General features: G+C 32.9%; 1 protein-coding gene across 2 annotated transcripts in view; it reads right to left on the bottom strand.

The window, feature by feature from the left end:
• Window positions 1-209: 209 nt before the first annotated feature.
• The window catches only part of cue (Protein cueball), a 23,511-nt gene continuing 164 nt past the window's right edge, over window positions 210-23,556 (bottom strand). Inside the window, exons 1-7 of one of the 2 annotated variants that reach the window (XM_065354016.1) lie at window positions 23,456-23,556; window positions 5,746-5,961; window positions 4,909-5,104; window positions 3,843-4,299; window positions 1,780-2,324; window positions 811-1,170; window positions 210-715 (exon numbers count right to left, since the gene is read on the bottom strand). The exon at window positions 23,456-23,556 is cut by the window's right edge and continues 164 nt beyond it. In XM_065354016.1, coding sequence (XP_065210088.1) covers window positions 813-1,170; window positions 1,780-2,324; window positions 3,843-4,299; window positions 4,909-5,104; window positions 5,746-5,961; window positions 23,456-23,519 — 1,836 coding nt within the window. In that variant the 5' untranslated portion in view covers window positions 23,520-23,556 and the 3' untranslated portion in view covers window positions 210-715; window positions 811-812. The remainder of the gene's footprint in view (window positions 716-810; window positions 1,171-1,779; window positions 2,325-3,842; window positions 4,300-4,908; window positions 5,105-5,745; window positions 5,962-23,455) is intronic. The other variant, XM_065354015.1, reaches the window with a different exon arrangement.

Below are 23,556 nucleotides of genomic sequence, written 5' to 3'. Positions count from 1 at the left end.
CACAATTATTTCAAATGATTTTGGATTTCTCCATACCCATAACCAAAAGCGGTTCGAATCAACTCACTAGTAACAATATTCAATTTTCCCAAAGTGAAAAATAAATCCGTACGGTTGAGTTGACATCGACGACACAATTCAATCCATATTTTCGTATAATTTCCGCATCACTAAATACAAAATTAAAAAATATGTAATGAAACAACGAATAGAATGGAAATAACGCATTTATAAAAATTGGTAATGTAATTTCATTAAAAACATAAAATGACTATTACGCGTTCTATCTTTACAGAAAATTAAAATTTAAAAATGACAAAAAATAAGAACAAAATGAAGGAACTTGAAAGACACATCAAAACACATAAAGCTCCTACTGGCTTTGCGTAACTCATCGAATAAATAAAATACATTACACTACTTAGAAAAAAACTCGAGTCGGGATTTTCATTTTTCTTCTTAAGTACTCGTAACAAAACAAAAACAATTACGATACATAGATAATGTAAAATATATAAAAAAAACAACAAATACTTTGTTTCTATCACAAGTTACGACGCGACGTCGATAAAAATAAATAACTTATTAAAAAATAGTGACTTTGTCAATAGTTCTCTTCATCTTGACTGCTATTATTAATTAGCATCTTTTTATCTTCGCTTCTACTTTTCTTGAAAGTAGCTTTACTCGATCTAAAATCTGGTTCGAAACAAGGCTGTAACAGAAAAGTACCAAGGAATTTAGTCCGTTTGTTCGTAGAAAAACACCGCCTATGAACGTGATACAATAAGCAAATTGAGGCACACTCACAACTAGACAACATAAGAACTCACTGTTTCGCAAATGTTCATATTACAGCAGTTCTCGATGGTTATTTCGCACTGATCCGGCGGTGACTGAGGTCTACAGGTGATCGGTGCTAAGGGTTTATTAACCACGATACGTTTCCTGATACGAGGCCTTTTCCTTAGAACGTAAACTTTAGTGCTGAGGTAGATCACAGATATGACTAAGATTATACATAGGATGGCCAGCGTCGACGTTACTAACACATTTAATCGACTGCTAAGCTCGGGAACTATATGCTGATTTTGATTACGCGAATCCGCCTCATCGGCCAGCCTTTCTAGACGGTCGCTAACCGAAGAAAGTTTATTCTCTTCCGAACAACTAAAAAAATAACAGAACAGAAAAAATGCATTAATTATATAGTATTGAAACATTAAACAATCCAAAGAGTAAAGTCAAAGATTGAAAGGTTACACGGAGTTCTCTATCAATGAACTCATACAGTGTTAAACCAATTCTAATGGATATTAAATTCTAAAACTCGACCATTTGAAATAATTGACTAGAACTTGCTATAGATATGACTGATTAATGACAGCATATAGGCTATTAATTTTTTTCAACCCATTATGTCATATGGCAAATAAACCATAACGAAACATCAAGTTGAAAAAGATACGACTTTTACAGGGTGTCCCACTCCCATTGAATGAATCCCATGTTTTGAATTTGGCTGTACTAGCTCAATGGACGTTTTTGAGGAACATCTAAACAGTAAGTACATAAATACTCGTACAATCGGGTTGCTTTTTTGTCCAAATTCCAGAAAAATTCAATTTTTTACTAAAAATGCGATCAAGTTGTTTTTTTTCTTTCTAATTGAACAAAAATTTACAAAAAACATTTCTTTGTCTAAAAAAAGAGGATTCAATCTTTTCGGAAAAAATGCACCACAAAGGAGATAGATGCAAATAAAAATTTCCCACTCACCTACACAAATTCATCAAAGTACGAGCCTGTCCATCGACAGAATCAACACCGGTATCATCTCCATATGCTGAAGTTGAACTCTGCATCCGAACGCCGTTCGACTCGCTGAACTGGCAATACGTTTTGCATAATTCATTCTTCACATCATTCAGAAATTCGCAACGATCACCCGAGTAACCCGATTTGCAAACGCAAGTGACTTGGTTAACTTCGTTAACAATACACGAGCCACTATTCAAGCACATCCCGTGACATTTATCGATTTCACAACGTGATCCCGAATATCCAGTCGGGCAATAGCAATTCGGATTCGAGTCTTGGTCAACTTTGCAACTGCCGCGAATACAATAGTTGTGGCAGACAGAAATCTCGCATCTTGGACCACTGTAGCCTCTACGACATTTGCAACCGTTGGCGACTGTTGTGCCGTTGTTCAGACAGAAACCATTTCCATTGGAAGATGAAGTGGATTCGCTGATAATTGTGAGATCGTGTATGGTTCCGTGCAGGTTGAGCTTTTGGGAATATTTGTAGTTTTTCTCGATCTGAAAGCGCAAAGAGATCATTTTTTTATTAGAAATGGAAAGGAAGTTTTTAGTTGAGTGATTTAAGCCTATCTATAAGTAAACCCAACATAAGAAATACATCAATAGAGATACAATTTTTTTTAATGAGGCATGCTGAGATATTCTAAAATTTCTCCTCCCTGTGAATCGTGATTTTACATTCATTTTCTTACAATACTCGACCTCTATGAATTGGAAGCAGAGTAAATTAGTTACTGATTACTGAAGACAGAGGGACCGGCCCTACCTACTCAATTATTTTTAGACCGCATTTCCAGTAATTTCATAATACAAAATCAAATGATGACTGAGATTGAGAATTGAAAATCCAAAAATTAGTAGATTATTGTGCAGCGTATTCCTACGCTTAGTGGGCATTGAGTAGTCTTTGTGTCCTTCATTTATATTTTTTATATTTTTTTTATCGTCGGTGGCGCGTTTAATACCTCGTATGTGACTTTTTTTCAATTTTTTTTTTTTTTGAATTACTAAGACGAATCTAATGATGTAAAAATTTCATTTCTGAAGAAAAAGTTGCATACCTACCTACGAGGTATCAAACTTGCCACCGACCACAAAAAAATAAAAAAAATAGAAATGAATTTCGTTTTGAAAATTTATTTTTTTCTGAACGAATTTTCAAAATGTTAATTTTAAAACCAGATTTTCACAATTTTGAAAAAAATGAGAAACGAAAAATGAATTTTGAAATTTGTTTTATAGGTTCTTTTGCAAAAACCTTGAAAATCGGATTTGAATTTCAAAATATCGACATGGATATGTTTTTTGTGCTGGGGGCCTGTTCAAAATCGTTAATGTTTAAATATTTTAAAACTGTTTTTGAAATTTTCGGAACTTTTAAAATCTGATTTTAAAAATTGCAGTAAAGCAAACGCAAATTTGGAAACTGATTTTGAAATTTCTGAAGTTTTCTTATATGTGAATGTGACGGCCCTTTCTACATTAATAAAATTACTCGAACTTAAGATATACCTACTAACAAATAAAATGGAAAAGAAAATGATTTTTTCAATTCAGCAAAACCCTGCTATCGTAGTTATAATCAACACAGTTCATTCCATAATTACTGAACAACTTTTATTCTAGACTCAGATAAAACGTGTAACGATGACGAATAATCACTCAAACTCAAACTATTTTAATAATTCGCAGTTATCTTGAATTTCATAATAATGTAAGTACATAATTATGTGATGTACTTCTACCTGATTATTTCGTGTTTCATTTTCATATCCGATGAGATCAATTAAAAGAGACACATGTACTTTATATCACCCGTTCAATAGATTATTTTAGGTAGATAGGTAGACATTATTAATAAATTCTCCTTTTATAAAAATTTTCCATCACCTTTTTACCTTTCTCATCTCTATTTCCATACAGACAATATCATCTTTTGTTCAAAATAGCACCGCCAAAGATGCAATAGTACAAAAATAATCTTTAGAAACGTCACAAAAATAAAACAAAAATTACTTTTTCTCTAAGCTGATCCGGCAACTGGCATTCGTTCGGATCGGTATCTATGTAAAGCGTATTGGATATCACACCGATAGGAATTTTTGATCCGAATTTCTGTACTTGTTGAGGAGCATCTGAGGTAGTCTTATTTTTCGGCAAAGCCCAAAGATTTCGTTCAGTTCGTTCGATCCAGTAAATGAAATTTCCGGCTAACGTGATAGCCCGAGGTTCATCGTGATCGGTACCGTGATAAATAATAAGGCGATTACCACCATTGAGATCGCTGCGTTCGATGCTGAAGTATATGCCCTCTCTGCCATCAGTCCAATATATTAGTTTGGCTTGTTGATCGACAACTATACCTAAAGGCTGACTGAGATCTTTGGTGATGATGGCTTCACGATCTGATCCATCGGTTCGCGATCGTTCTATGCTCGGTTTCAGTATATTACAATTCGTCCAATATAGATATCTAGAAAAAAGTAACGAATTGCATTAGTTTAAAAATTGCATCGATTAACGAAAGGTAGGTAAGTATCTAGAACGTCTGAACTGAACGTATCATTTTCAAGGCTATGAAGCCGATTTAAATACCCAGGTAGGTATTTAAAATTAGGCTTACCAAAGCAAAAAAATAAAAATAAACAATATGAAATGTGACCGACAATGTTATCAGCATGCTGCATCGCTGTTTACCGGTATCCTATCTAATTGTAAACCCTAGGTAATTCTTTATAATGCATTCGTCAACACACGTGCTGCGTTAATACACATACAATTTTAACAAAAAAGACGCACGCTTTTGATAAAATTCTATTATTAATCAGTTGTCTTATCGATATATAAAAGCAAAACCAATCACGCTAAGTTCATTCTCGTACATATTACGAATGCACTTTTATTTTGTCCGAGAAGAAAAAAATATCCGACAAAAGTTCTATCCACGAGGAAACGTACAAGACGAGACGTTGTTCCGTGTTGACCAAATCTGAAGGTTATTTCAGTTCAGACCATTTTTACTCAGTGGTTAATTATTCAGCGAGTTGACCTTAGAAAACAATTAAACACTAGATCAACTTACTGTCGACAGCTATCGACTGCTATGCCTAGAGGAATTTCATCCGCGAAGCTATGAAGTATAACCCCAGATTGAGTATTTTTTGAATCGACCGTATGATTAACGTTGAGTTTATTTATTGTGCGCCCATGTCCGGTGCTCCAAAATAATGCACTGTTGACTGGATCGAAAACGATACCTTCGACGATGGATTGTTGCTCTGAAAGTTGAAATTTAAGTTTAGAAAACATGTCGATAGATTTAAAGAAATGAGGTGGGTTCAGTATTAGGTATATCAATTATCAGTGATCCTTGTCATCCGTGTGAATATATTTTCAAATCTTCCCACCAAAAAAAAAAACAAAAAAAAACATTGCACCGAAATACCTGAGCTAAGGAGATAGGTACTCGAAAAATCGAACGAAATTAAAATTTGAGTACATATAATACCTACAGTAGAAGCTTATAAGTTCATTTCTTGATTTCAAAATAATTGATAGCTAAACTAAAAAATTTTAAATTTTTTTAAAAAAATAAAAACATTAAAAAAAATTTGACTTTGTTTAATTTCATTTATTTTTTCGTGCATTTTTCAGTGTAAAGAAATGCAAATCCTGAAAAAATATTCATCCATGGGTAAGTCCAAATTTTGAAAATTTCACATGCAAATTTGTTTTTTTTTTTATTTTATTGGAAATGAAGCTTGGATTTTTTTTGCATATACGTATGAAAACTAATATTTTTCAATTTCACAGTAAAAAAAAAAGCGTACAAAAGTTTGCAATTTTACCTACTACCACACAGTTATAGAGAAGGATCACTTCGATACTTGTGATGGTTTGATTGACAATTTACACTTACTAGAAGCTATAGGAATGAATCCAGTATCGTAATTCGAATTAAATGTGCTTATTTTAAATACGCTGGCATTTTGATGATTACTATCACTAACGTAAAGATCACCACGGACCGGATCGTACGATCCGGATGCGAGATCTTTCAAATGCTGGCTGGCTATACTGACAAAATTACCCTGTTGAAGAAACTGGATATCTTCGTTTGTTATCACAGCAACATCTGCAAAAAAAAACACGTAATATTAAAGCACACAACCGGATTTCAGGAAATTGAATATGCAACATTAGCAACGTTTCTTTTACAGTTATCTACATATATCCCATGCACGTTGGATTAGCTCAGGTAAATATAAACAATGTCTATTGAGAGTGAAATTTGTGCGTCAAGAAACTCCCAATCGGTTATTACCTTTCATACAGAAGCATACCTAGTATTAGGTACCTACATGAACATTGATTAATAATCATGCATCAGATATGTACCTAGTACCTACCTACACCTAGTTGCCTGGAGATTTTTTCCTCTAAAAAGATTCAATTTCCGATGTCTAAAAGCAGATTACCTTCTTTAAAATTTTCTCAATCTCAACCTATAGCCAGAGTTATTGACAAGGTTATGCTTATAATAATTTCAGTTTGATTTAAATTTTGAAAGTAAAAGTACTCGTGTTGGTATACGGAAATTGACCAGCAGCGTTTATTTTCGATTGCTCTAAATCAATATACCACCCCATCCTCCTTCACCTCTCCTAAAAAAATCCGTTTCGACCTTTTGGGTACGCAGAGCAACAAAATTGAAGGAAGTTTTCCCTCTTAAGGAAATGCATACCATTAGGTATTATTTTTAGATTTCATAACAAACTGAACTTTTCAAAAATATACGAACAATTGCTACTAATTGAAGAAGTCAAATTTAATTTCAACAATTAGGTTAGCTACCTGCTCGTAATAACACGCGATCACGATGTCACAGTTGGTCTACGTTCATGACCTAACACTAACAATTGCCATACAGAGACGCAGACGTTAATACCAGTCATTCGGTTTTTATAAGCTAGTTTAATTACATTTTTGTTTTAATCATTTGTATGTATTTTACGTTGCATTATACATAGAAGATATGGTATTCAACCTTGGCCTTGCTAGTTTCATTTTCATCACCTAGAGAAGCAACTGCGACAGATGACTGTCGTCATACTTCCATTCATATTTAAATTCACAGTAATCAAGCTGCAATTGATATTTCATTTCCTAATGATATGCAGACTGTTAGAACAAGTTCGCAAAACTAGATCAAGAACTGAAATTCAAAATAGGTATAGGTATTTACATTCTACCCACATGTTACTTATAGGTAAATTGACTATTATTGAATTGACTCAAATTTTCCCACCGAAGAAAAACAACGCAACGTCGCATTGCTGAGAAAATTCTACAGGAATTTTTCATGTGAATTACGTGAATATGTAGGTAAATTTCTTCACAATTCCCCATATCTATTTGTATATTTTAGTATCTACGAAATTAAATGAAGTAAATCAAAATGATGTCCTACATCATTGCAATAAGATATTGAATCAACAAAAGTGATGAAATTAATTGATTTCTCGAGTTTGAAAATGTGACTTGTCGATAAGATAATATTTCATTCATATCGTGTAATTATCTCATCTTGTAATTCTATTTTATAAATTGGAAAATTTAAGTATACCTATCTAACGATTAGTTACTGAAAACAGGTAAAATTTCTTTGAAAATTTTTTGATCTGATGAGGCTAAAGAAAAACAAAAAAGCTGATTGAAATCAGCGTAAATCTAAGTACCTAGTACCTACCTACTTACTTATATTCCTTAACAAGATTCCGTACTTGCAAAACCTGTAATTTGATGGACAAGTTGCATTATTTTTGGGGAAAATATATGTTAAAGAACAGAATAATTACAAAATAAACGCAAAAGACGAAATTCAATTTGGAGCCAGAACCGAAAAAAAAAAATTCAAATTCAATTTTTACTTATTCTTTTATGAAAATTCTTAAAATTTATCGATTTAACTTCTCCTATGCGTTGAAGGGTTAAAATGGTTCATATTTTTCAATAATGGAACAATTCAAAAATCTGCTGGAGGATCCTGGAAGACACAAAATCGAAAATAGCACTGGACTTTTCAGCTTCTCAACTCAAAATTTGATAATTTTTATTCATATGAGGAGCAAGTTTCTGAATATTCAATTCGTCAATAATCGAGAAATATACTCGTAATTCAACACTTGGAATTTCAAGTAAACATTTTGGGGCTGCATCCCTCAATTCTTCTTTATACAGTTCAAAAAATTGTCCGCTAGTTAAGATAGGTACCTAAACCTACCTGGCCTCGTTTGTAATTTAAATTGATTAGCTACATGAGGAGATGTCAATAACCTTTATTCGCCATCTCAATCAAATTCATTCGACTAATTACTCACGTTCGATAAATAATTGATACCGAAAAAAATGATTTACTCACAAATCAAACACCTCGAAACACCTACTAAATCACATGCAATCCCATCCAAGTCATTAAACCCGGTAATTCTCGCATTCGACACTAGCTCGCTAAAAAAAACTATATCACATTGAGAGGGAAACTACTTGAAAAAAAAGCACACAATACCACACAAACATCTTACACGCCCATTACCCTGGTTATTCATCGGTTCGTCTGCTAAATGGGAAAAAATGCCAAATAATCAATTACAAAGACGTCTCGGCTGTTTCATTAATTATGAAACCGATTCCCGCAGCGAGCTTCGAATGGCGCGACCACATCGAAATGACAACTGACAAGTGCACAAAGGTGAAATGGCGCGATCGACGGTCGTCTATGGAAAAATTACGGACAGTACATGCTTTTAGTCACGTATACTAGAAATTTTTTTCATTCCCTTTTTTGCCTCTCCCCCAACAGCAAAATATCCCTACCCGGCCCACCCACACAATCGATAAAGAACTCTTTATCTTATGGCTGGAATGGGCGATTACGAATTTCTACGCTCGTTTACTTATGGTTTTTTTTTCTCAGTCATTTGTTTATCTATTCGCTATAAACCGCAAAATTATGGCAATTTATCAGATCAAAGGATTAAATGAGTAATGGGGTAAGGAAGACATTACTATGGGCACGTAGACACGTATTCGGAACTTCGGAAGGTGATTTATTTTTAATCGAATTACGAGTATAAACCACTAGTTTACACAAGCACAAGGGTACCTAGCACATTGTGGTAGAATGAGGTATTCGTGACGATTTGCAGGATTACTCACACGAAAGGAGGAAATTTTACGTAAGGTATGACCTGCGTATGACTTTCATATTCTGTATTCGAGCTTTTCTTCAATATACTCACGTAGTCCGATATTTTCTCACCACATCGTGGAAAATATACGCAGAGTATACCTCCACCCAGCACCTGAATATGGATTCATTATATTTATGAAAATATCACCAATCAGGTGGAAAATTAAAAAATCATCAATTTTATAAATCGAGCCCACTAACCAGTCGAATTTAGCCCAATAATCGAACAATTTTTCACCAAAGAACCTCAAATATATTGAGTAGGTACTGTTTTTTCGAAACCTATGTATACAAACATTTCCATGTCACCGTATCATCAATCTGTATAACATAAAACTGACACAATAAATCCAAACCATGGGTATGTAAATTCGAGCTGACAAAATAATGACGGGCGATAAGTATGCAAATATATCGTCACTAGTTGTAACATTGTTATCACCAAATAATACTTCAAGGATGCCTCGAAATTACAAAATCATAAACTGTACCGCCAAGTTTTATTTTTTTTTTTCACGTTGCTGTAGTTGTACGAACTCTTAATTACTCTATTATCTCCGTAACCGTAAACATTTCGAATTTACTTTCCCCTCTAAATAAAAGATCACCAACCCTTTCTAGACTGAAATCTCTTCTAATTCCAGAAGCAAAAAATCATAGGTATTGAACTCGAATGAAAAATAATCAATCATTTTCAAAACGACAACACTGTTATAATGTCACGCTTGCGAGAAGTCTACATACATTTTATTTTTAGAAATCGCTTGACTACAAGCCAAAGTAAAATATGCAAATTGACAAATGCTTTGAAAGTAGGTAAATAAAGCACCTAACGAGTGTAGCTTTTTAGCCACCAATGACCAAATGTATACGAATATCAACGCAGGTAAGTAAAATTTCAATGACGAAGGAAGTTCAAAATCCAATTTGAGATAAACTTACGGTAACCTTTTGAATGCGAGAATTTTGATATGATGTACGATATATAGGTAGGTATAAAAAATGTCCGTTGAAAAAGTTTTTTTCTGCACAGAGAGAAATTAACGTCATATGGACGATATAACACCTCTTCGTAGATAGGTATTAGGTACCTATCTACATACGTACCAATGGTATTTTAGCATAGCTATTTTCATACAAATATTCTGAGTTGTTACAATAAACAGGATGTTTCACCGTCTAAGGATCCCATGTCGTTCATGGATGTACATATCAAAGGTACTATCTACTCGAGTGAAAATTGAAATGTATGTAATATCGAGTTCAACGTACCTACTTCCCAAGCGTTTTCGAAAAAGTTTTCACGTATCCAAACGTCCCCCTTCCCCTCGATCTACTCGCATTCAATTTTCATAAAATGGCATGGCAACAACCTGAGACTTCCTAAAAAGAAATTTAGTAGATACTTTGATCATTTGAAGGTTCAATATTTTTAAATCCATCATAATAAACATTGTCTTTTAAAGGTATACTCGTATTATTTTCATTATTACGATTTATTCATCTCAAGGTCATTCTAGGTGAAAATGAAACACACGGTCTTATGCTAATCAGTCTACAACACGAAAAATAATAACAAGAAAGCGTCGCTGCCAGCTATGCTTTTATAGCCGAATTTTCTTGATGCACATTCACAACTTGAAATATAAAGTAGATAAGCAAGTATAGGTACAAAAATTTTCAAAAAATACCAAATCGGTTTTAGAGGAGATACATATGGATTAAAAAGTGTAAATACCATCAGCGAAGATTTTTCACCCCTACACTCTTTTTTTTTAGTGTAGAACCAAACATTTTAATTCGCCAAATAATCTATTTTTTTTTTTTTTTTTTAAATAGGTATCTACCGTAAGTACCATTTAATTTTGGGTATTGTATTGTTCTTACAAAGGGAGGCATACCAACTGGCAAACAAATTTTTGAAACGAACAAAATTAGATCGATAGAGCATGGAAAAATATACCACAAGCCAAAAATTAAAGACGTTAAAGTGCATTTTTCGATTTTTGATGAATTTTTAAAAATCAAATTTGGACTCAAAATGGGGAAAAATCAAAATTTTACGAGAAAGCTGAAATTTAGTATATATAGGTACCCTATTCAAGACTTGCTGAATCGAGTGGAAACAGTTTTCAGCCGTTAGGAGTAGTTCTGGAGTCTCTAGCAGATTTTTGAAAATCGTAACTTCCACTGAATTTCACAAAATTAAGAATGGAGAGCTGAAATTCACACTGTACCTTAATTACATGTTGAGTCGGCTGTCGGTAGTTTCGAACCGTTTTGAAGCCTCCAGCAGCATTTTGGAAATTCCAGTTTTCCAAAAAACGCCATAGAGCTCTCAAAAAATAAAAAATAAATAACTCTTGGATACTTTTCAAATTTCAATTTTAGAATATACCCAGTTCTTTACGTCAATTTCGATTGGTTCAGCGACGATCCGATACAATATTAAAATCTATTCTTTTTCTTTTTTCAAATTCCAAAATACACGCCGATAGATATAAAATCAATTTGAACAAACTGTAAATCTGACAAAGTTTCCATAGGCCGAGAAACCTGAGAAAGCTCACGATTTCCCCTCCCATGTAACTGTTTCAAAGAAGATAATTTTAGATAACTTCAAACATGTTGATACTATTTAATAAGCAGTGAGAAAAGAATTCAAGTTTGAAAATTTGATGAGAATTTTTTTTAACCTTTGAAAAAAAAGTGAAATAAGTAAGTGGGTACATATAAACGCTCAGAAAAGAATTTCAAATTCAATAAATAAATGCAAGACCTTTACACACAATTTTTTCGTTTTTGAAAACCTGTCTGTAAAAATTACCAGAATTGAGTTATGATATGCTCAATTTCAACGAATCAGTCAATCATTAAGTATAGAATGAAAAATCAAATTGCCAATTTCAATTACATACTTATTTAATTGGTGAAAACGATTATTAAATTTCGATAATTTTTTTAAAATTAGGAACACCATCTACAGGCCACACCCAACAAATCATACACTTTGATTTTGATTAATCGATCGATGTTCAAATTAAAAGGTTAAACGATTTTTCACTCTCCATTAAATGTTCATTTTTATACTTTTTCGTAATAACCATCTTCATTTATGAAATGAATTTCAGTTTTCAAAAGTAATACTTAATGGTACATCAGTACCTACACTACAGATAACACACTATGTGAGATGAAATTGAGAAATTGTCAAAGATTGTGTAACATACATACAGAAAGCAAGGAAAAATGTTACACGAAAACAAATTTCTTCGAAAAGTCTCCCATCAAATTTTGATTACCTATTTACGAACAAAACAAGTAGGTACTTTTACGTAGATGAATTTTCACCATCCATCACTCCAAATAAATAAAGGCCCATCGAAATTCGAAAAATTATACTTCGAAGTTCGAATGTCGACTCCATTTAACGCGACCTCCGCAAAAAAAACTACATTATTCCGCCCACTACAATCGAAAACTTTAAATCGATGAGTACAAGAACCTTCGGAAAAAGTGCGTAAATTCCACGCACGAGACTTCAGAACGATACAACACCATCCAAATAGTTACATCATTAATCAGTAAGCTTTCAATATGAAAATGAAAAAAACAACTCTCGAGAAAGCTCGTATAAAAGTATACGACGAAATAAAAACAATGCCAAGGCCTAATACTTACGTATACGTATACATAAGTGATTCTACTCTAAATTATGAAGCATTTTTTATTAGTTAAGTGACGGAGTGTGTTCGATATAAAATTTCCGAACCGTCTTTTCCCCATCAGACAAATCGTACTCGTAAAGTATAATACCAAGAATTGACAACTTGAAATACATTGTATGAATTTTTCAAACCCAGCTTACAATTTTTCACGCGAAACGTAATCGCCAAAGCGTGAAAATTCGGTAGAAATTGTTGTAATCGCCACGTTGTGTAAATACACGAGTACCTACTCAGAAAATTTTAAGGGAAAGTAAATCTCAATCTCGAGTATTTATGACGCCTGGGTCGAGCCATTCGCGACAATGTTTTTAAAAACTGATTACATCGAGAGAAGGAATTGAAAGTCCACACCTTATATTCTGACAAGTAGAACTTTCGATGAGAAAATTCAACGAAACGAGAAAGGAAAAACTTTGACCGAAATGAAAATTAAATATTCCGGCTATAAGAATGAATCAGCTCGTCAAAATGAGATTGATAACACACCTGGTAGATACAACTATACCTACCTTCACCTAGAACATTTCCACGGTCACATGGCACGTGGGACGGTGAAAAATTCGAGGTTTTTTCCCTGCATAAAATTCAAGAAAGGGAAACCGGTCGATGTTAAGCACCTCGATCGTCATTCATTCATACAAAAAGCTAAGCAAACCGAAGACCATTTACAAAAAAGTTACACCGGCTCTGCGAATAATAACATAAGACGACTGGAAAACGAGGGTAAACGACATACTAGAAAGGCCGCCATTCGATACCGTACTACGAGTCACGTACACATAATTCGATGATAATTACCGGTATTTAAGTGAAAGAAAACATAGCGCTTTTTGCAGCCTACTAACAATCATTATTGCTGCATTGCAAATTCCTGCGTACGCGTCTTCCAGCTATACTCACAATCTTATACACAATGGAAATATCCATAAACCGAGACAATAGTTTTGATTAAAAACTACTAAGTAATTCAGTTAATAGGTAGTACACATGCAGTGCATATTGCCAAGGTCAAGTACTCTGGAGAAGTCCCAAGTTTCATTACCTGCCTATACGTAGAAGTATCTACTCGATGTATTGACTGATTTGAACTATTTGATATTACTCCAATTGGAGCCAAAAGTTCGTAGACCAATTTTGAAAAAAATCACTATACCTATACCTACCAATGAACGAATAATTTTCAAGAGGTGCCACATGTGAAATTAGGTACAAGAATAAACCTCAAACCATAAGCCTACGTGATCAAATAAGATTTTTTTCGCATACATACAACCCGATCAAGTTAAGTACTTAGGTAATTAGAACGATTAATAACGAGACAATGCCACACAATAACAGTGACCTAAGTCAAATACATAAATTCAAATCTGTCCTGACACACTTTAAAAGACTAATCTCAATATCAAATCCGTGGTATACACGAAAAAAAAATTCAGAGAGAAATGCAGAACGTATGTACTTCTATTCTACTTACAAGTGAAGCTGATAAATTTTAATTTATGAATATTCTAGAATAATCGTTCTTAGCAAATCAAAACAATCAGTTATTGTATCGCTGTACCGAGGAACAACCTGCTATGTACTTACGTTTTAACTTGGCCACCGCGTAAGTACGAGTACATATTTAAATCAATATTGCACAATATTTTCAACGAAACAAAATTTAATCTTTGAAAAATTACGAGTACATATTAAGTACTTCTCGCCTCGACGAGTAAAATAGGTAATCTTAGAATGAAAATTTCAACGTGATGTAATAATTAAATACTTTAATGAAGATCGAAAAGTTTTCTAATTTTAGGATAGACACTTAAACATATTTTCCCCCGTAAAATAAAATCAAATCCCCCCTCTCTCCCTCCTCAACAAAAATCTGCTGTAAAGGAAAGAAAAGGGGTCCGTTTTTCAATCCAATCCTGAAAACGTCCCATCTCGACATTTTTAGAAATTTTGGCTTTTCAATTTTTCGAAAATTCGCCAAAAAATCGAATAAGATTTTGGAACATGCAGAACCTTTGAGAGCCAAAATGAGCCCAGACGGGCCAAATGTCATTTCGGCTCTCGTCATGATAAAAATCAACTTTGTAGAAATCGTATTAAATAAATGAACATAAACATGATTTTTTAAATGAATTTCAAGAATACGAAAAGTATGATTTTCATAATTCACGTGTATCTCAGAGCCTTCATTTTTCGAACTCTCTAGAAAATTCTCCTCCCCCTCCCCTCTCAAAAACAAGTTCACGTCAAAGTGAGCATTTTTCCGAAACGTTGGTGAAGGGAGGTCTTGAGAAAAAATACTCATTATCGCTGCAAGAATTTTAATCACACAAACAGCAAAAAAAACTTGAATATTATTTTTGGAAATTTATCTGCGTTAACATAAATCACAGATTAAAGTACTTACTAAAAAATTTCTAAAATTAGTTCTACTCGAATCATATTTTTTATTTGTGAAATTTTTCTTTTAGTGATGTATGCATCAAATTTTAATTTAAACCAAATGAAAAAGAAGCCTTATCGCAATAAATCATCGGCACCGGAAAGACTACAACTGCAAATTGAATTGAGATACACGAGTGAATTTTAGAAAAAGAGCTTCAATTTAATGAAATTAACTGTAAGATGAAAAATTTTCCTCTCACAAAACCGGATTTTATATTTTTACAGAGATGTGCTGTACGAATTTTTGCTACCTATAGACTCAGGTATAGTGGGTATTAACCATGCAATCTTGAGTATAAAAACACAAAAGTTGCTCAATGACGTTTTCTAAATACCTGTGCATCGTGCTCTAAGTAAAAAAAAAAAAGAAAAAAAAAGGGTTTTTGATGAAAAACGTAATTTTATGATTCCTTGAAACAAATAAACTTCGTTTGCCGAGTATGGATTTAAAAAATGACATTAATTTTTAAGAAAAATAATTATCAAAATGAGTTATAGTAGCCTAATGTAACGTTAAATCAATGATAAGTACATATAACAAAAGATTGAAAGGAGATCACAAAGGCATACACGTAGGTACGTATAAGTTTATTCAGAAAATACTCTCAACTTGAGAATAATCTCAGATTCACCATTCGATACCAAATAATAGAATAGGTATACGAGGTTTATTTTGTACATAATACAATCTATAGAAAGAAACTTAATTTCAATTAGAATAGAATGATGTGTGTATAACCTATGGATCGCAACCTTGTTCGAAAAAAGGGAAAAAAGTCGCGAGACTAATTTCAACCGAATTGAATGGAATTTTTATAGCTTTACAATTACGTAAGGTATGAAGCACAACTATACTATACCTACTATATACTTAGATGGGTGTATAATTGAGTATTTTCTATCTTAATGGAGTGAAACAGGGGGATACTAAAACATCAATCTCTTCGAACTTCAAAACTTTAATCCGTCGAAATAAGGGATCAGAGGGAAGGGAACGCGACGAGGTATCTACTTACTTTTAAGATGCTGCTATCAATGTTTCATTCGTGATTCTAAATAACTTTAATTCTCTTATAGGCGGTTTAGTTTCGCATAATTTTAACGCTAAGTATGAAAAATCAAATTTCAAAGATTGTTTGTTCACGTAATTTGCAACATTTGCGAGAGAAAGCGAATCAAATCTCAATGAAAAGATCTTCAGGAAAGAAAGATAGCCCTTTCAACTCCTATCAGAGAACTGGGATCACGAAAAAAAATATATTCAAAGACTAAATTTTCTTCTCATATGTCTTAAATTAAAGAGACAAATAACATCATTATTCCTAATTCCATTTTGCTAAGTAGTTATGTACTCAAAGATCTATTCCTTAATTTCTTTGCATTCATCAAATATCCGTAAGCATTTTCATTACATAAATAATTATTTCGATCATTCAACTACTGTTGGACTTGTGACTCATTATACTCGTAAAATTCATAAATTTTCACGTTTAAGTATAAGTACTTTTTATTATACCTATTTAATGTAGAAATGAACTGAATAAGGAAAGGGAAGTGGAAACGTTGGAGAAATATTTAATTTTAAGGTACAGAAGGCTTAAGGGTGTACTTTAGCTTCCGATTTCCCGAGAAAATAGGTATTGTCCGTCCAACATAGCTTGAACTGAATTGTGTCAGTTGCATTTTATGGAAGCCAAAAAGGAATAACAGAAGGGTTTCCCAAATTGATTAGCGTTTATCTTGATTTATTTCAATAAATCTTTTTCCAGCCAATCAGCCATAAATAAACATGCAAAATAAACATAGCCAATAATTTTTACTCTCTAAACAATTTTGGGAATCAAAAAAATTTGGAAAAATTCATGAAAAATTTGTTGGAATTCGGCTTATGCAAATGACACAATTCAGGTCAAGCTATGTTAGACGGACAATAATGAGTAACTTTTATTGAAAAATATTTGGCTGCCAAATCGAGAGTGTAAAATTATACTTTTTAATTTTATCAGTAAACAAATTACCGATTTGTTCGCGAACGAAAAATGAATAATTTTTGTGAATTTATTTTGAATGAATTATTAAAAATTGTGCGTGCGCAATTCTGCATTAATTGTTGCACTCACACTCGCACACATTGTTATTAAATACGTTGGAAGCGTTGCCAAATCGAATTTTTCGTTTAATTTCAAATAATTTTCCAAAATAATTCCGACTTTCGATTGTCACGAATAACAGAATTTCCCTGGCCAAGCGCGTCGCCACTTTTTCTCCACGACGTTGTCGTGGAAAGTTGTAATTGACGCGCTCAGCCGGAGAATTATATTTTAATTTTCATTTACTGCATTTTTAATGTGCTATAATATTTGATGTCTGGGTTCACGAAGTATTTTTAACGAATGGCGGATTTGTTTAATTTTCAGAATGATTTTTTAAAATTTTCAGTACACTGAATACGAAGATATTTTTTTCAATTTTTCAAAATATAATTTTCTGACATGATTTTTTATGGAAAATTTTTTTTATGGGGGCCCGCAGTGCCTCTAAAGTAAATTCCAAAAGTATCAAAACTTTGTCATAAAAATTGATAGAAATGAAATTGGGGAGAGGGGAAATGAATAAGCTTTCGAGCAATTTTCTGAGAAAACAGGACTTGTTAGTTGTTCGGAAAACATTAAAACAAAAAGAGGACTTTTTAGGCTGGAAAAAAAAATGATTGCTTTTTGGATGTCTTGGCCAACAAAGCATAAAAGCACAAGTCCCTTAGCAATTATGGCAAAAATTACGACCATTTTGATTATACTTCATCGAAAAGCTAAATTCGCAAAAAATCAACACTCTCTGACAATTTTGTAAAAAAACGAGAATTTGTTGACAATTTTGGCAAAAACTGCATTTTTTTGGTGAATTTTGACAAGAACAGAAAAGTTTGACAATTTTGTTAAAAATTGTCCCTTTTTGACAATTTTACCAAGAATATTTACTTTTTGACAATTTCGACGAAAATGGATACTTTTTGATTATTTTACCAAAAATTGATGCTTTTTGACAACTTTTCCAAAAACATGATACCATGACTTAGGCAAATTTGGTAACAAAAAAACAGAACCTTATAAGTAAGTTTGCCAAAAACAGGACTTCTGATTGGCAAATTGTGAAATAAACAGAGGAATTTCAAAAAAGTGGGGAGGTAAAACCCATTTTGATAGATCACATGTCACATTTTTCGAGCACTCTGAAAAACATGATCAAGTTTTTGGGTCAAAATTCTTCTGAAATGCTCAAAAAAAGTTTTGTTTGTAATTTTTCCCCATATTTTAAACCATTTCTGCGCGTTGCATGATGCCTTTTTCAGAAACTTCGGAAATCATGACATTCATGACTCGATTATAAGCTCAAATAGAGTCTTTCAAAAATGCTCAAAAATTTTTTTGTCAGAGTATTCGAATTTCTCGTGAAATTTTATTTCATTTTGATAGGTCACATGACATTTTATCAAAAATCCTAAAAATCAAAACCTGTCTGCCTCTAAACTTTTTTTAAATGTACAAAAACATTTTCGGCTAAATATACAACAGTTCAATTTTACTCAAAATTGTATGGAGTGCGTATTTCACAAAAACTGAATCCAAAATTGAAATATTGAAAATTGGAAAAACATTCAACACTACCGTCGGCCGGATCTGGAATTATAATCAGAAATAATATTTTTTGTCCATCTGGTTTTTTATGCCTGTCATTGAAAAAATTGAAAAACCAGTTGAACCAGCTCATCTTATGCACTTCCAGTGCTCAAATTTCGGCCAAACAGTCTGTGCTAGATACCAAATCGACCCATACCACCCTTGGCCGGATCCGGCCTTCTGCTCATAAAACAGAATTTTTTACTTTTTTTCTCATATTTTCGTTGAATTTGAAAAATTACCGTTTCTCCCCACCACATGAACTTGAGCAGTTGAAATTTTTATATTTGGCGGGGAGAAACGGTCGTTTTTCAAATTCACCGAAAATACGAGTAAACAAGTAAGAAATGCGGTTTTCTGACCAGAAAGCCGAATCCGGCTAATGGTGTATGGGTCGATTTGGTATCTACCACAGACTTTTTAACCAAAGTTTTGAGCTCCTGAATTCATTACAAGAGCTGATTTTATTGAATTTTCAAATTATTCAATAACATTTATAAACCACCGGATGGACAGAAAATTTGATTTCTGATGATGATTCCGGATCTGGCCGGCGGTAGTATCAGTCAATTATGTAGGTATCAAGCATGGATCCTTCGGCCAAAATTTCAGCTACTCAAGTTCACGTGGTGGGGAGAAACAGTCATTTTTCGAATTCACCAAAAATAAGAGAAAAAACAGTTAAAAAAAACTGTTTTCTGACTGGAAGGCCGGATCCGGCTAATCTAAAAAATTGCATTTGATCAAAATTTGATACGCGAGTTGATACGCGGGAGAAATGGATATTTGTAATTTTTTTCCATTTTCTGAGTTATTAAACAGCTTTAGCTGTGTACACAAAATTTCAAACGCTCGCCAAAAATGTAAAAATCAACTTGAGCAGCTTAAAATTGGGGGGATGGGTGTTTTTTGAGGTCCTCTTTCCAGCAGTCCGAGTTTCACTCAAATTGGAGATTATCATTAGGGGGGGGGGGGGGGGTTTACCTTGTAAGTAAACGATGAAATGCAGCAAAAATTCTGTAAATCATCACCAAAATTACCTAAAGACATTAAAATCACCAAAAAATGTCGAATATTCATTAAAATTTGACAAAAATGTGTGAAGATTTGTTGACAAAATTATATGAAAACACTCGAAAAAGCATTAAAATCAATAGGTAGGTACCTACCCAATCATTAAGAATTGTAAAAATTAAATGAAATTTCAGTAAAGTTCGACAAAATGCAAACAAAATCAATTACAGTAAAACCAGGGAAAGTTCAAAAAATAGTAAATTTTCAAAACCATGATACTATTTTAAGTAGGAATACTTCATTTTGAGATTTTAGTTTGGTCAAAATTCGTAAATTTACTCACTTACTCTGAATAAATGAAAGTTGATAACTAAGCACCCCGCGTTACGAACTTGAAACTTTGAAAGAATGAAATGTAAGTGGGTACATGGTTTATTAGTTGTTGTGAGGGTACCTATGAGATGTATTTTGTTACACATTGATGAGAATTATTAATTATATCGAGAACAAAAGCAATTTTTTCCACTTCAAAATGATAATTGATAACTTTTTCGAAATTGTTTTTGCTTTTGAAGATTTGAATGATAAATGAAAGTGGCCAGAGAGGTTTATGATGAAAAGAACGAATTTTCTCATTCTTAAGTACAGGTATCAACGAAAACTATTGATACGCACCCTACATTTGAAATGCTTCAACTAAAATTTGTAAACAATCAATTTTTAGGTCCGCCATTGTTAATATCAACTAATAAAATTGAATAATTTCGTTACAAAACTACGCAACGAATAATGAACCGATCTATTCAGAATTCGGAACATAACTTCTCAAGATTACAATGATGGGTGCTACGAAGCCGTTTTTTCGAAGTTTTCGTTTCCAAGCGTTATATTTTCAAGTGAAAATAGCTCATTTTTACAATATTTAAAATCATTATAATTAATGTATCAAAGTAAATTTCTCAAAAAGGGCTTCGTAGCACCCAAGATTTCATCCGTCTAAACAACATATCCAAAAATGAAAGTTATCCGAACAGTAGTTTTTACGTAGTTTTGTAATGAAAATTGAAGGTTTTTACGTACTCAGTTTACCTACTAAACTACACCCTTAAGTCAATAATAATTGTTATATTTTCCCATTTTAATAATTTTTGTTCGAGTTATCCCTGTTGAATTGACGAGAGAACGCCAAGGTGAGGAAGAGGGATTAGAATAGAAAACTAAAAAAATGATCTGCTGATACTTTCTTTCCATGACGCTCTCATCTTATCACATAAGTATTAAAAAATTATTTTCAAACATTTCATTAGATACTCTGATTTAACTACACATAATGAAAATTAGGGACTCAGGCACCGATTTCATTCATTTTTTTTTTTTTTTTTTTTTTTTTTACCGGAGCACGAGGATTAGGTACCCAAGGGACAGATCTTAAAATAAATTTCATATAGGTACTGCACAAACGAAAAATTGAGGACAATAATTCCAATTTTCTAAATTAAGAGTGTATTATTATTGTCCAAAAATTACATAAGTAAATGCGAGCTATATTCTTGTCACTATCATCTTGTTCTGAAGATTACTTTTCATGTTGTCGAAAAAAAAATTTACTGATTTTTTTGACATTTTACAGCTATGTACTTATTTTTGTTTTCAAGGATCTCACAACTACTATTTGCTTTCATCTTTAGCCCCTGAACGTGATAAAAATTCAAACGCGACTAGGAATGAAGTTTTTAAGGAAAAGGATAATAACTCCTAGCCATTCGATTTTCGTCACCGGTTTAGGAGATTTTTGTACAATTTTGAAAAATTTTAAACCATACAGACCGTTTGGCAGACTGATTTTTTTTTAAAGCACCCTATGGGGTCCCATGGCTCTTATGAAAAAAAAATGAAAAAACCGCAAAATATGAGACTGAGTGACAGAGAAATTTCCTCGTCAGAAATCAAATTCAGCGAAAGCAAAAAAGCCAAGCAAATTTGGTCACCAAATATGAATTTTACACTTTGGGAGAAAATTTTGGTGGACCGAATACGTACCTATATACCTACTTAGGTAAATAGCTAAGTACTGATGGCTTTTAATGTTTAAAAAAAAAATGAGCAAAAATATTCTCCGGTCAACAACCCAAGCTTCTTATCAGATTAATTTAATTTTTTCGTTTTACAGTTACAGTGAAATAAAATACCAACCTACTTATAGAATAATGATTAATTGGTCATCAAGAGTTGTACTAGGTGAAGTACATTAAATTTTAGTACCCAAATAGGCCTTACCTATCAAATATTTTTTCGAATCATATTCACTTCATCTGCAAAATTCTCACATTTTAAAAATAAAATAAAATATAAAGACAAGTAGGTATTTGAGTGATTATAGATAAGGTGGATTTGGCTACAGTAAAACTTTTCCTCCCCTTCTTCCTTTTAAAGTACCTACGAGTAGTTCTACGACCATCAAAATGTATCTATTTTGAAGAAATTCAAAATTTTTTCGAAGAAAATACAGAGGATTTTGAAATAATGATAGGTATGTAAACGAGGTGTACAATACCAATGATAACATTCGTTCTAATTTATAATCAGGTGAACAAATCCTATATGTAACACTTGTAAAATACATATATTCAAGTACATAAGATAGCTAAACTTTTGATAATTCTCACAACGAAGCAGATAAATCGGTATCACAACAATACTTGATCTAATCCCTTCTTTATCCGTATTCACAAATACTGGTTACCTTTTGGTACGAATACGAATTACATGGCTGTTTTAATCTCGAGTTCTTAACCTTTAACAATACGCAAAGTTCATTGAAATGACGTATTCACCGGTGCGATTTATATACCTACTCATGCAAATGGAAACAAGAAAGTTTAATACTAAAAATTGATTATCCTTTACGTATTTGAACGAATGTACTCGTATAAAAACACCTATGGCGTGAAAAAATCTTGAAATGAAATAAAACGACGATTTATTATCTTTGAAAAACAAAACCTGATAATGACTGAGGTTGAAATTGGGAATTCAAAAAAGTCGATAAAATATAGTAGGTAGGTATAAAATCGTTGATTTTTGAACTTTTCAACGACTTCACAACAGATACCTATTTACCTACCTACTAACCATATGCAAAATTCCCACGAAACCCCGCAATTTGAAAATACCTACTACCTATTTTAAATTAGAAACGTGTATTTACTTCCGATATTACTCGGAATATTTATCAAAAACATGAATTAAACTCGTACACTTGATTAGAAAATGATCGAAACGAAGCCGGCAAACGTATAGATTGACTTTTTAGCGATTCAGCACCCACCCTGTACACCCTGCGCTGAAAATTCGAACGCTGAAATCGTTGAAAATTCATCGAAAAACGCATCTTTTCGGGTCTACGTGACTAGCACGTGTTCGTCGATGGCTAACAGCGTTGCTCCTCGTTGGTTACGGTACGGTCTTATATGTATAGAATAATGTGAATTTGAAAATTTCTATTCAACTTACCCCACGATGTGACCAAGAACACCGGCAGTATAAACCATCCAATCGAGAATTTAACAATCGGCATTTTTGCGAACCGCGATAAACACTCGAATAAATTATCG

This window comes from Planococcus citri, chromosome 3, assembly GCF_950023065.1.
Source record: "Planococcus citri chromosome 3, ihPlaCitr1.1, whole genome shotgun sequence".
Taxonomy (NCBI): domain Eukaryota; kingdom Metazoa; phylum Arthropoda; class Insecta; order Hemiptera; family Pseudococcidae; genus Planococcus; species Planococcus citri.
The sequence above is the reverse complement of the archived record's forward strand: the minus strand, read 5'-3'. Positions and strand labels throughout refer to the sequence as shown.